General features: G+C 42.2%; 1 protein-coding gene across 1 annotated transcript in view; it reads right to left on the reverse strand.

Moving 5' to 3' along the window:
• LOC311130287 (microtubule-associated serine/threonine-protein kinase 2-like) overlaps window positions 1-15,690 on the reverse strand; it is a 283,934-nt gene that overhangs the window by 29,562 nt on the left and 238,682 nt on the right. Inside the window, exons 6-8 of the mRNA XM_084163019.1 lie at window positions 14,816-14,891; window positions 9,810-9,888; window positions 7,096-7,247 (exon numbers count right to left, since the gene is read on the reverse strand). Coding sequence (XP_084019145.1) covers window positions 7,096-7,247; window positions 9,810-9,888; window positions 14,816-14,891 — 307 coding nt within the window. The remainder of the gene's footprint in view (window positions 1-7,095; window positions 7,248-9,809; window positions 9,889-14,815; window positions 14,892-15,690) is intronic.

A 15,690-nucleotide genomic window follows, 5' to 3' on the forward strand; every position in this document is an offset into this window, starting at 1 on the left:
TCTCTCCACATCACAAGTCTGGCTAGCAGGAACAAATGAAGACAATGGAAACAACCCTGACCTTTCTGTCTCTGACTCACACCAACCACCTCCACAGAGAATAAGCTGGGATCTGTCTGAAGCAATGAGGCGACTACCTTCTGAGACACGGTGTGTGAGAGAGAGACACTCTAATCTGAGCAGCTGTGTTGTAAAGCGGTGTATTGGAAGCGGTGGGGGAATGCGGGGGGCCACAAATGTGACCGTGTGTGTGAGTCATCCGTGTGTCTTCTGGTCATGTGACCAGGGGGATGAGGTAATGCCTATAGTCATCCATCGACAGCTTGCTCGTCCAATTACCCAGTCTATAACATATTACCCAGCCTAATTGAATGAGAACACACTGAATGTGACATATGAGGTCAACTTCATGGGTTTATCATCATGACAACACACACACACACACACACACACACACACACACACAAACAATTGGGGGTCAAAGTAGACTTAACACTCTTGCACGAAGGTAAGCTTCTCAGAACATATTCTAATGCATTAGGCTCTTTGCTTCTCACACAAAAACACACACACGAGCGCACACACAACACACTAATTTACCGATCTGTCTGTCTTAATAAATATATGCCAATCATTAATACAATACTGAGGAGAAACATTCTCAGCTCTGAGTCCTGCCACACACACACCTGTCTTTTTATATAAAACATTTCACTCAGAAACACAATCACTGCTGCCACGGTAACCAAAGGTTAGCTCTGACAGAGATTGATGCATAGCCAGAGGCTGACTCATAAATACTCAAAAATGATATTTTCAACCCCCCCCCCCCCCTTTTGTGTGTGAGTGGAGTGTCTGAGTGATTTGTTGCATTATTGAATAAAGCTCACATCAAACAAGCCGTTAATAGAATCACAAAGGTCCTGCGAATGAATAACATCAGACTGACAGCCAGACAAAGGAAAATTAGAAAATGCTATATTTCTCCCATAACGGAACATCAAAATCACCTTCAGGCCATCTTAAAAAAAATATGTTTTATAATAATTTCAGAAACGACCTTGAACACAGACTCTTATTAACTTGTGGGAGGAAAGAGTTGTGTCTGAAGCTTTGGATCTAGAGTACAACTAAGCCTGTGTTAAGACAGTGTGGTAAACTTAAACCATACAAATGAATTTATAAAGCCCTTTTTACATCAGCATTAACTGTTAGGAGCATTGAATCCTGTTGTTCTCTCTAAGTTTATATACTCCAGTTTCCCCCAACAGCACACATTTTTGTTGTATCCCTGGACAAACACACCTGATTCAACTCATTGAGGGTTTGATGATTAATTGACGAGTTGAATCAGGTGTGCTTGTCCGGGGAACTGGAGGACCAGGGTTGGGAATCACTGGTGTACACTTTTTCTGTAAGAGTGAGTGTTTTAAAACACTGACGTCAGATTACGTGAAAATGGTGCTCGAAAGAAAAAGGTAGAGTTGAGTAAGATGATAAATGAAGTGAATCAGAGAGAAAGAGGGGGAGAAAAAAGAGAGAGAGTAACATTGGCCTAACACCAGTGAGGAGGGCAACTGGGGAAATGGAGAACCTAATTGACCGTGACAGAGAAAAGGAGTGTGGGGGGGGGGGGGGGGGGGGGTTGTGTGAGGGGCAGGAAGGTGTGTGTGTGTGTGTCTGTCTGTGTGTGAGGAGGAGGGGGGTCGGGTATCATAAATGCCTCAGAGCCCCGTTGGATGAGACTATAATGATATGGATAATACTGTAGATTCAACAGGGGGACCCCCAAAATGAAGGGTCTCTGTGTGTCTGTCTGTGTGGGTCTGTCTGTGTGTGTGTGTGTGTCTGTGTGTGTCTGCGTGTGTCTGTCTGTGTGTGTCTGTCTGTCTGTCTGTGTCTGTGTGTGTCTGTCTGCGTGTGTCTGTGTGTGTCAGTGTCTGTGTGTGTCTGTCTCTGAGTGTGTGTCTGTCTGTGAGGCCCTATGGCTCTGTGCTGTTAATTATAACAGGACCCACAGCTGGATACGACAAACCTATGATGAATGAACATGTTGAGCTCATTGCTACAACTCCTGAAGAATGAATGAGGGGGGTGAGAGAAAAAGAGAGAGATAGAGAGAGTTAGGAAGGACAGGAGAAGAAGCACAGCTGTCATCACTCTCAGTATGGCAGATAATAAGGCCATGAAATTAGCATATGATTGCTTCCTTCTTTATTTCTCTAATCATAATTAGCTGGTCTGAGACTCATCTTTGCCTTCTCTTTCTCACTCCCTCCGGTGCTCTCTCTCTCTCTCTCACTCGCTCTCCCTCACACCTAATCTGCCTCATTCACTTTATCACTCTCTTTCCAGCACCTTTTCTCTCGCTTTTCAAGACCAGTCCTCCATCCAGCTCTCCCCTAAAGCCTCTCTCTCATCCCTACCATTCGCTTCCTCTCTTCCAATCTCTCTCTCGCTCATTCTCTATCTCTCCCTCTCATCAGATGATTATACAGTACAGTCATACAGCAGAGAGAGTCATTTGTAAAGGGCTGGTAATGCTCCTCTTTCTCACACCTTACTAGTCATCTAATATTCATAGATCTAATTCTGCTAGCTGGCCTGAAAGGCAGGAAGGCAGTGTTTTCCACTAGTGCCGGCTGTCGGCTATACAGCTGATTACAGACTAATTTTCAAGCCAGGTATTTATTTATTTATTTATTTATTTATTTATTAACTAGGCTACTTTTCAATTCGCTACAACAACAAACAAAAAGTATCCCGAGCCCTCTCCTGCTAGAATGTGGTCTAATTTCTTTACACGGAGAGAGAGAGCATGAATTTGCACGACCAATATAAATGCGAATGAATTTGCACATACCATATAATGTTACGATGAGTCGAAATCCACTCAGCCTATTGTTTTCTGGCACATCTTTACTTTCACATGCAGGGTCCGACATCAACGATGGCCCGGGGCCAGTAAAAACATGTGTCGGGCCAGTGCATCTCCTCAGTCACTGGCCGGAGAGGGCCAGCAACTTTTCAGAGCATTTTTACATTCCAGTTCAACATTTACCTGCTCGTCAATCTACTCACTGAGCTTATTTCTATTAGGGAAAGTGAATTACAAAAGTTAACTAATAGTGAACAGACTAGCAATGTGCTGGCTACTGTTGATAGTCTGCTAAAAGAAAGCTACAAAAAGACCCCTAGAATTAATCTTGGATAGCCTACTGTAGCCATGACAATGGGTGTTTCTCAAAATGCATACCACATTGCTCCGAGCACGCAAATTAGAGGGTCGGAGTATGAATCCAAATAAAGAGGAAGGCACTTCTCGAATGTGTAAGCCGTTTGTACATATTTTGAAGCATGCTTTGATGCAAGCTTCAATGGAAAGTATGCACAGAAATATGTCGCAACCACTTAAAAAATGTACTGAAAATGTATTGAAATCAATGGCGGCCATCATTCGAGCTGAAGTGAGAGAAAATACACTCCGACTTCGGAATGAAATGTTGCATATTCACATCTCATATGTTGCCTGACTACAATATTTTATCTTGACACGTTAACAAATACATGCCGTGTTAATTTTGGCATGTTTACCTGCCTACAATACCGACTGTAGTTTGCATAGATCGCAAGCCCATAGTAAGTAAATAGGGCTAACTACTGTTAGCTAACTACCCACGAATAATTTAGATCTATCTTGCATAACATTTGTTTTAGGTCATTTTTGCCTGTTAAACTATCTGGTTAGCTACATTATTCCGATTCACATATAGCTAGCTGATAGTTATCCATTATTATGATCCACATATAGCTAGCTGATAGTTATCCATTATTATGATCCACATATAGCTAGCTGATAGTTATCCATTATTATGATCCACATATAGCTAGCTGATAGTTATCCATTATTATGATCCACATATAGCTAGCTGATAGTTATCCATTATTCCGATTCACATATAGCTAGCTGATAGTTATCCATTATTATGATCCACATATAGCTAGCTGATAGTTATCCATTATTATGATCCACATATAGCTAGCTGATAGTTATCCATTATTATGATCCACATATAGCTAGCTGATAGTTATCCATTATTATGATCCACATATAGCTAGCTGATAGTTATCCATTATTATGATCCACATATAGCTAGCTGATAGTTATCCATTATTATGATCCACATATAGCTAGCTGATAGTTATCCATTATTATGATCCACATATAGCTAGCTGATAGTTATCCATTATTATGATCCACATATAGCTAGCTGATAGTTATCCATTATTATGATCCACATATAGCTAGCTGATAGTTATCCATTATTATGATCCACATATAGCTAGCTGATAGTTATCCATTATTATGATCCACATATAGCTAGCTGATAGTTATCCATTATTATGATCCACATATAGCTAGCTGATAGTTATCCATTATTATGATCCACATATAGCTAGCTGATAGTTATCCATTATTATGATCCACATATAGCCAGCTGATAGTTATCCATTATTATGATCCACATATAGCCAGCTGATAGTTATCCATTATTATGATCCACATATAGCCAGCTGATAGTTATCCATTATTATGATCCACATATAGCCAGCTGATAGTTATCCATTATTATGATCCACATATAGCTAGCTGATAGTTATCCATTATTATGATCCACATATAGCTAGCTGATAGTTATCCATTATTATGATCCACATATAGCTAGCTGATAGTTATCCATTATTATGATCCACATATAGCTAGCTGATAGTTATCCATTATTATGATCCACATATAGCTAGCTGATAGTTATCCATTATTATGATCCACATATAGCTAGCTGATAGTTATCCATTATTATGATCCACATATAGCTAGCTGATAGTTATCCATTATTATGATCCACATATAGCTAGCTGATAGTTATCCATTATTATGATCCACATATAGCTAGCTGATAGTTATCCATTATTATGATCCACATATAGCTAGCTGATAGTTATCCATTATTATGATCCACATATAGCTAGCTGATAGTTATCCATTATTATGATCCACATATAGCTAGCTGATAGTTATCCATTATTATGATCCACATATAGCTAGCTGATAGTTATCCATTATTATGATCCACATATAGCTAGCTGATAGTTATCCATTATTATGATCCACATATAGCCAGCTGATAGTTATCCATTATTATGATCCACATATAGCTAGCTGATAGTTATCCATTATTATGATCCACATATAGCTAGCTGATAGTTATCCATTATTATGATCCACATATAGCTAGCTGATAGTTATCCATTATTATGATCCACATATAGCTAGCTGATAGTTCTGAAGTAAAACGTTTGCTTTGTGTATATCTTGTTTGGTCTCCATTGCCATTGTCCTGGCTGGAATGGGTAAGTCCATAGTAAATCAATAGGGCTAACTGGCTAGCTAGTTAGCCACGGAGACATTAGTTACCTTGCATAACATTAGTTTTAGGTCATTTTGATAATTACGATTCACATATTATTACGATTCACGGTAGTATGCATATTGAGAAACACTATTTTCTATTTGGTGGGCTACCCCATGTGCTTGTGGAAAACACTGAGGCAGGTCAATACCGAGTACATTCAGAGAGAGATACAGCCTATCTAGGGCTGTGAAGATTCCAGTATCCAAATATTTTTCCCATGGCAAAAATTAAAAACACGAAGCAGACTAAACTCTTTGGTTCTTTAAAAACCTGCTGTATTTTAAATATTGTGTGCTATAGCTTGGAAAAGTAATACATGTTACTCTGGATGACAACGTAATGGATGTTTGTTTCCAACATTAGGGCTGTTTTAAATCAACTTTTTTATTTTGTTTCCTTGCCACGAAACTAACGAGGATCGAGATATTGGTATTTTCCCAGCCTACTATAGACTGTAGGAGGGGAAGGGTTAGGCCTCTCTCTGTCTCATATTGCCTTCATAACACCACATTTCATCTCTCTCTAAGTGTGAAGTGTATCTCTCATATAATACCAAAAGAGCCACTTTCCGTTCTCCATTTTTTTTTTTTTTTTTGTCATTTAGCAGACGCTCTTATCCAGAGCGACTTACAGGAGCAATTAGGGTTAAGTGCCTTGCTCAAGGGCACATCGACAGATTTTTCACCTAGTCGGCTCGGGGATTAGAACCAGCGACCTTTCGGTTACTGGCACAACGCTCTTATCCACTAAGCTACCTGCCGCCCTCCATTCATGAGGATAGAGTGAGATAGAAGGAGAGTGTGAGTTCTTCATCCACACAGAAGGATGGAAGGAGAGGAGAGATTTAGACTGGCAGTGACAGGTCATGTCAGGACAGGGTGGCATTGCTGATCAGCTGAGATGACACCAGACCTGTCACCTCTCAGATCTCAGAGAAGGCAGAGTCTGTGACAGACAGACAAACTGACTGACTGAGATAGATACCCTCTGGCATAAACCAAATACTGATAGACACAGACAGAGACAGACAGGAAAGGGACACAGAGAGGGAGATAAATGGAGTAGAGAAAGAGAAGTGGACAACAGAGAAAGAGAAGTGGACAACAGAGAAAGAGAAGTGGACAACAGAAAGAGAAGTGGACAACAGAGAACGTGACAGAGATAAAAGGGAGAGAGAGAGACTGAATGAGACAGATAGACAGACAGAGAGAGAGAAAGAAAGATAGAGGGAAAGGGTGTGATTGCTAAAGAGGGAGGAGACTGAGGTAGGCTGGGTGTCAGTAAAAACGTCAATAGAAAGGTGAGAGACGCCACAGTGAAGAGGTCACTGTCACTCACAAGCCACATGTCAATGAGAAGAGCCTGACCTTTTTGTCTATCAGTTAAATATAGGCCTATAGGTTTAATACCTTTCTGTTTACCAAAGGTACACAGGCAGCCCTACTGCCAGCCAGCCAGCCAGCCAGCCAGCCAGTCAGTCAGGTGAGTTCTGTTTATGGTTGGTCTGTCATGTACAGCAGGAGCAGGATGGGGAACAGATAGGGTGGCTAGGGGTATAGGGTGGGCATTGGGCCGTGTACTTGGTGCATTATCTTTAGAGTCTCCGCATGTCCTGTCCTACCTGAGGCTGCGTGAGCGGGGGCGCATGGGCGAGTGTCGTCCATCCTCGTCTGTGATGCTCTCGGAGCTGAAGTGCTTGGTGAGGAAGTGCAGCTCGTCCGCCGTCGGCTGGAAGGGCAGCTGGTGCAGCTTCTCCTGGGATGAACAGGATGACTGTGAGAAGCAGAGAGGGAGGGATTACAAGGGCAGAAGAGCCGGGCACTAGTAGCGGCTAACTGCTGGAGGGAGGGATTACAACGGCAGAAGAGCCGGGCACTAGTAGCAGCTAACTGCTGGAGGGAGGGATTACAAGGGCAGAAGAGCCGGGCACTAGTAGCGGCTAACTGCTGGAGGGAGGGATTACAAGGGCAGAAGAGCCGGGCACTAGTAGCGGCTAACTGCTGGAGGGAGGGATTACAATGGCAGAAGAGCAGAGCAGCTAGTAGCGGCCAACTGCTAAAGGGAGGTATTACAAGGGCAGAAGAACCGGGTTGCTAGTAGCGGCTAACTGTTGGAGGGAGTAACAAGGGCAGAAGAGCCGGACGCTAGTAGCCCAGCGACTAACTGCTACTGTGAATGTTAACTCCTGGCTAAGGTAGTGTGCTCTGCTCTCTACTGGGCCATTGCATTTGAAGTAGGAATAAAGAAACTGTGAATGAACAAACTTTGGAGAGTTTTAAATTGGGATGACTGTTAAACATTTAGAATGTACATTAGGGGGTTTGGAGGTATTGCTGCTCCTTTTGAGCAGGAGAAAAACATTCAGAGCTAATTTAGCCTGAATCTATAATGAAGTCATATCAGCACAACAACTCCTGTCTCCTCTGAAATGGTGAGAAGCAGAAAGCCTTCAGGCTTCTCATCAACATGAGGAAGAGGCTGTGTGTGCCAGACTATCAGTCAGACTAACAATATGACTAACAGTGAGACTAACAGTGAGACTAACAGTGAGACTAACAGACAGACTAACAGTGAGACTAACAGTGAGACTAACAGTGAGACTAACAGTCAGACTAACAGTCAGACTAACAGACAGACTAACAGTCAGACTAACAGTCAGACTAACAGACAGACTAACAGTGAGACTAACAGTCAGACAAAGTCAGACTAACAGTCAGATTAACAGACAGACAAACACTGAGACTAACAGTTATAGTAACAGTGAGACTAACAGTCAGACTAACAGTCAGACTAACAATGAGACTGAGAGTGAGACTAACAGTCAGACTAACAGACAGACTAACAGTCAGACTAACAGACAGACTAACAGTGAGACTAACAGTCAGACTAACAGACATACTAACAGTGAGACTAACAGTCAGACAAAGTCAGACTAACAGTCAGATTAACAGACAGACTAACAGTGAGACTAACAGTCAGACTAACAGACAGACTAACAGTGAGACTAACAGTCAGACTAACAGTGAGACTAACAGTGAGACTAACAGACAGACTAACAGTGAGACTAACAGTGAGACTAACAGTGAGACTAACAGTCAGACTAACAGTGAGACTAACAGTCAGACTAACAGACAGACTAACAGTCAGACTAACAGACAGACTAACAGTGAGACTAACAGTCAGACAAACACTGAGACTAACAGTTATAGTAACAGTGAGACTAACAGACAGACTAACAGTCAGACTAACAGTCAGACTAACAATGAGACTGAGAGTGAGACTAACAGTCAGACTAACAGTCAGACTAACAGTCAGACTAACATACATACTAACAGTCAGACTAACAGTCAGACTAACAGTCAGACTAACAGTCAGATTAACAGACAGACTAACAGTGAGACTAACAGTGAGACTAACAGACAGACTAACAGTGAGACTAACAGTCAGACTAACAGTCAGACTAACAGTGAGACTAACAGTGAGACTAACAGTCAGACTAACAGTCAGACTAACAGTCAGACTAACAGTCAGACTAACAGCCATACTAACAGTGAGACTAACAGTCAGACTAACAGTGAGACTAACAGTGAGACTAACAGTGAGACTAACAGTCAGACTAACAGTCAGACTAACAGTGAGACTAACAGTCAGACTAACAGACATACTAACAGACAGACTAACAGTCAGACTAACAGACAGACTAACAGTGAGACTAACAGTCAGACTAACAGACATACTAACAGTGAGACTAACAGTCAGACAAAGTCAGACTAACAGTCAGATTAACAGACAGACTAACAGTGAGACTAACAGTGAGACTAACAGACAGACTAACAGTCAGACTAACAGTCAGACTAACAGTGAGACTAACAGTGAGACTAACAGTGAGACTAACAGTCAGACTAACAGTCAGACTAACAGTGAGACTAACAGTCAGACTAACAGTCAGACTAACAGTCAGACTAACAGTCAGACTAACAGTGAGACTAACAGTGAGACTAACAGTGAGACTAACAGTCAGACTAACAGTCAGACTAACAGTCAGACTAACAGACAGACTAACAGTCAGACTAACAGTCAGACTAACAGTCAGACTAACAGTCAGACTAACAGTGAGACTAACAGTGAGACTAACAGTGAGACTAACAGTCAGACTAACAGTCAGACTAACAGTCAGACTAACAGTCAGACCAACAGTCAGACTAACAGTGAGACTACCAGTGGCAGGGCTGCTGCTGCACCAGAGGGAAGATATGTACTGTACTAGGAGGAGTGTGAGTGAGGTTCTTCTGGGATACACACAAAAACATACTGTACACACACACACACACTCACTGAGACGGTGGAGCTGGGTGTGTTAGTACCATATCCAGAGGAGGGCAGTGAGGCCAAAGACCAGCGCCTGCCATCCGCCCTGAGAAGGAGAGCGAGAGAGAAACACAGAGAGGATGGCAGGGGTTAATGTCAGACAAGTTCCTGGGTTTACTATGAAAGGTTTGATGGAGTCATGGTACCAAAGTGGCGCTACTCTGAGCTAGATGTTCGTGAGAACTCATACACTGAAAATGTGAATCAAATCAAAGTTTATTGGTCACATACACAGATTTGCAGGTGTTATAGCAGGTGCAGCAAAATGCTTGTGTTACTAGCTCCAACAGCGCAGTAGAATGTCTTGCAAATACAATACAAATACACAAATAATCAAAACAAGAAATCAAGAAATGACCGAACGAGTCCAATTAACAATCCAGAGTAGAATCCACAGTGGGGAAAAAAAGTATTTAGTCAGCCACCAATTGTGCAAGTTCTCCCACTTAAAAAGATGAGAGAGGCCTGTAATTTTCATCATAGGTACACGTCAACTATGACAGACAAATTGAGAAAAGAAAATCCAGAAAATCACATTGTAGGATTTTTTATGAATTTATTTGCAAATTATGGTGGAAAATAAGTATTTGGTCACCTACTAACAAGCAAGATTTCTGGCTCTCACAGACCTGTAACTTCTTCTTTAAGAGGCTCCTCTGTCCTCCACTCGTTACCTGTATTAATGGCACCTGTTTGAACTTGTTATCAGTATAAAAGACACCTGTCCACAACCTCAAACAGTCACACTCCAAACTCCACTATGGCCAAGACCAAAGAGCTGTCAAAGGACACCAGAAACAAAATTGTAGACCTGCACCAGGCTGGGAAGACTGAATCTGCAATAGGTAAGCAGCTTGGTTTGAAGAAATCAACTGTGGGAGCAATTATTAGGAAATGGAAGACATACAAGACCACTGATAATCTCCCTCGATCTGGGGCTCCACGCAAGATCTCACCCCGTGGGGTCAAAATGATCACAAGAACGGTGAGCAAAAATCCCAGAACCACACAGGGGGAACCTAGTGAATGACCTGCAGAGAGCAGGGACCAAAGTAACAAAGCCCACCATCAGTAACACACTACGCCGCCAGGGACTCAAATCCTGCAGTGCCAGACGTGTCCCCCTACTTAAGCCAGTACATGTCCAGGCCCGTCTGAAGTTTGCTAGAGTGCATTTGGATGATCCAGAAGAGGATTGGGAGAATGTCATATGGTCAGATGAAACCAAAATAGAACTTTTTGGTAAAAACTCAACTCGTCGTGTTTGGAGGACAAAGAATGCTGAGTTGCATCCAAAGAACACCATACCTACTGTGAAGCATGGGGGTGGAAACATCATGCTTTGGGGCTGTTTTTCTGCAAAGGGACCAGGACGACTGATCCGTGTAAAGGAAAGAATGAATGGGGCCATGTATCGTGAGATTTTGAGTGAAAACCTCCTTCCATCAGCAAGGGCATTGAAGATGAAACGTGGCTGGGTCTTTCAGCATGACAATGATCCCAAACACACCGCCCGGGCAACGAAGGAGTGGCTTCGTAAGAAGCATTTCAAGGTCCTGGAGTGGCCTAGCCAGTCTCCAGATCTCAACCCCATAGAAAATCTTCGGAGGGAGTTGAAAGTCTGTGTTGCCCAGCGACAGACCCAAAACATCACTGCTCTAGAGGAGATCTGCATGGAGGAATGGGCCAAAATACCAGCAACAGTGTGTGAAAACCTTGTGAAGACTTACAGAAAACGTTTGACCTGTGTCATTGCCAACAAAGGGTATATAACAAAGTATTGAGAAACTTTTGTTATTGACCAAATACTTATTCTCCACCATAATTTGCAAATAAATTCATAAAAAATCTTACAATGTGATTTTCTGGATTTTTTTTCTCATTTTGTCTGTCATAGTTGACGTGTACCTATTATGAAAATTACAGGCCTCTCTCATCTTTTTAAGTAGGAGAACTTGCACAATTGGTGGCTGACTAAATACTTTTTTTCCCCACTGTACACGACCAGTCAAACAATTTGGACACAACTACTCATTCAAGGGTTTTTCTATGTTTTTACAACAAAAAAATTACATTGTAGAATAATAGTGAAGACATCAAAACATGAAATAATATATATGGAATCATGTAGTAAACAGAAAAGTGTTAAACAAATCAAAATATATTTTATATTTAAGATTCTTCAAATAGCCACCCTTTGCCTTGATGACAGCTTTGCACACTCTTGGCATTCTTTCAACCAGCTTCATGAGGTAGTCACCTGGAATGCATTTCAATTAACAGGTGTGCCTTGTTAATAATAATAATAATAATAATAATAATATGCCATTTAGCAGACGCTTTTATCCAAAGCGACTTACAGTCGTGCGTGCATACATTTTTGTGTATGGGTGGTCCCGGGGATCGAACCCACTACCTTGGCGTTACAAGCGCCGTGCTCTACCAGCTGAGCTACAGAGGACCACAAAGTTAATTTGTGAAATTTCTTTCCTTCTTAATGCGTTTGAGCCAGTCAGTTGTGTTGTGACAAGGTAGGGGTGGTATACAGAAGATAGCCCTATTTGGTAAAAGACCAAGTCCATATTATGGCAAGAACAGCTCCAATAAGCAAAGGGAAAGGACAGCCCATCATTACTTTAAGACATGAAGGTCAGTCAATAATGAACATTTCAAGAACTTTGAAAGTTTCTTCAAGTGTAGTTGCAAAAACCATCAAGCGCTATGATGAAACTGGCTCTATTGAGGACCGCCACAGGAAAGGAAGACCCAGAGTTACCTCTGCTGCAGAGGATAAGTTCATTAGAGTTACCAGCCTCAGAAATTGCAGCCCAAATAAATGCTTCACAGAGTTCAAGTAACTGACACATCTCAACATCAACTGTTGAGAGGGGACTGTGTGAATCAGGCCTTCATGGTCAAATTGCTGCAAAGAAACCACTACTAAAGGCCACCAATAAGAAGAAGAGACCTGCTTGGGCCAAGAAACACGAGCAATGGACATTAGACCGGTGGAAATGTGTCCTTTGATCTGGAGTCCAATTTGGAGAGAGTCTTTGTGAGATGCAGTGTGGATGAACGGATGATATACGCATGTGTAGTTCCCACTGTAAAGCATGGAGGAGGAAGTGTGATGGTATGGGGGTGCTTTGCTGGTGACACTGTCTGTGATTTATTTAGAATTCAAGGCACACTTAACCAGTATGGCTACCACAGCATTCTGCAGCGATAAGCCATCCCATCTGGTTTGGGCTTAGTGGGACTATCATTTGTTTTTCAACAGGACAATGACCCAACACACCTCCAGGCTGTATAAGGGCTATTTTACCAAGAAGGAGAGTGATGTAGTGCTGCATCTGATGACCTGGCCTCCACAATCTCTCGACCTCAACCCAATTGAGATGGTTTGGGATGAGTCGGACGGCAGAGTGAAGGAAAAGCAGCCAACAAGTGCTCAGCATATGTGGGAACTCCTTCAAGACTGTTGGAAAAGCATTCCAGGTGAAGCTGGGCTATTTGAAGAATTTGTTTAACACTTTTTTGGTTACTACATGATTCCATATGTGTAATTTTATAGTTTTGATGTCTTCACTATTATTCTACAATGTAAAAAATTGAAAAACCCTTGAATGAGTAGGTGTGTCCAAACTTTTGACTGGTAGTGTAAATGCGTGATGTGTATAGACAGTATATAATTCGGAAAGAAAATGGTATGTACAGTAGTTGGTATATTAGGATGAGCTATGATGAGAATACAATATATACAAAGTCTGAAAACACAAACACATGCAAGCAAACACACATGGATACAAGCCAGCAACACACACACAGACACACTGCCAAGACCACAACATGGAGATTAATATGAGATGAAATTAAGCTGTTCTGCATTACAGTCCTGGTTATAGGGTAGGTCCATGCAGGCTTGGGATGACCATACTTCTCTAGGGACTGGGGCATCACAAATCCACAGATACGTTTACTGTAAAAACAGCAACACAAACGGATTGCTCTGCTCTGCTCACCAAGACATGGAGCCTTTTCAGGGCCTGTATCCACAAAGCATCTCAGAGGAATGCTGATCAAAGATCAGTTTAGCCTTTAGATCATAATGAATACGATTATATGGACAGATCTTCGATCAGCACTCCTACTCTGAAATGCTTTGTGTATAGGGGCCCTGGTGTTTCCATGCAGGGCAGAGGAGTAGAGTAGAAGGTGGAGGTGAAAAGTCAAAGGTTACCTGTCAGCCCTGTGCCCGTGACTGTGTGGGAGAGAGGATAGTGTGTTAGCACTACAAACCCACACCCACCGATGAGTAACGCAGAACCATTTAATTTCAGATATCCTGCATTATCACACTTCACCATTGTGTGGCACTGTTGCTTCAGGTTAATTTCTCATGTCTCCTTGTCCTACCTGATTTATTGAGGTTCAGAGCAGAAGAAGCGTTATCTATCTTCCATACAGAAGACTAAAGGCAGGTTCTTTCATTATACTAGCAGATGGCATGTCTTTCTTCTTGTGTAGAATGACTTATGACACTAACTTATTAGAATCCTTTTCATCTGGAGTTGTCCTTAACTCCTCTCAGGCTCTCTATCTCTAGTTCTGTAATTACACTTCCTATTCAAAGCCTGTGACTAATAAGAGGATATTAAACTAGGCTTCAACCCTTCAGATGATCTGGGCTTGATTAGCCAGCCTGTCAATTATCATTTAGAGAGGAGCACAGAGGTGCTGTGAGTATTAGCCATGGGAGGGATTGGAATTCAAGAAAAAAACGCTTAAATGGGCTTGGGGAAACCGGCTCTTCTGTGGGGTGCAGGTGACTGTCAATCAGTATTATGGCTCAAATGACAGAACGAGGTAATAATCCCTTCTCCCTAGCATAACTCTGTATATAAAGAGATAAGACGATCAGACACATTAAGTCATGTGATCCCAGTGAGTTAACCTCTTGACCCCAGGCTCACCTCCGAGCTGGAACGAAGGAGAAGTGTGCTGCCGTGTTGGGGGAGAAGTTTCTGGGGCTGTCCAGAGGGCTGCTCCCTGGGAGAGATGGATAGAAAGAGAATGATTAAATACAGGCACAATAAGAAACAAAAGCCCCAGCTCTAGATCTAGTTATTTAGGTTATTTCCAGGAGAGAGAAAGGCCATAAGATCCCCCCCACCAACATAGATCATATTCCTTTCCACAAAGAACCACGTCAAGGAGAACCTAGCACGACACATGGACAACAGAAATAACCCAACAACACAATCACACAGGTTACATAAAAATACTCAACCTTTATTAGCATGTGAAAAGGGACTGCAATCTATTGTTCTGACATCCCTGTGTTCGCATTGCATAGTGCGTACATCCCCCACCACCTCCTTCACCCAATGGTAAATAGCAAATATATTCCCCCATCACGCCTCCTCTCATCCTCCTCCTCAGTCTTCCTACTTTCCGACAGGATAATAGGAGTCTATTAAAGATAAGAAAGCTCTTGATGCAGTGTTCTAATTTAGCCAGGGACAGGCCCGAGGAGACGACGTGAGGAGAGGAGGATCCGGATGAAAACAGAGACGAGGGTGCTTGATGACTGGGCTGCTAATCGTCTGGCTGCTTCTTCACAGCAACAGCAGCAGCAGAAGCAGAATCAGAGAGAGATGAGATGAACGAGAGAAACAGAGCATTTCAAAGGAGGAAGATGGAGAAAAACAAGCTACTCTACCAGTAGCCACAAAACACAACGTCTCATTACTGTCTTTAATAATACTGCAGAAGGGAAAGAGAAAGGAAATGATGGATAGAGAATAGGAAGATAGAGAGAGGGGGAGCGAGAAAGAGAAAAAGAGAG

The sequence above is a fragment of the Coregonus lavaretus genome, assembly GCF_964263955.1.
Source record: "Coregonus lavaretus genome assembly, chromosome: 6".
NCBI classification, from domain to species: domain Eukaryota; kingdom Metazoa; phylum Chordata; class Actinopteri; order Salmoniformes; family Salmonidae; genus Coregonus; species Coregonus lavaretus.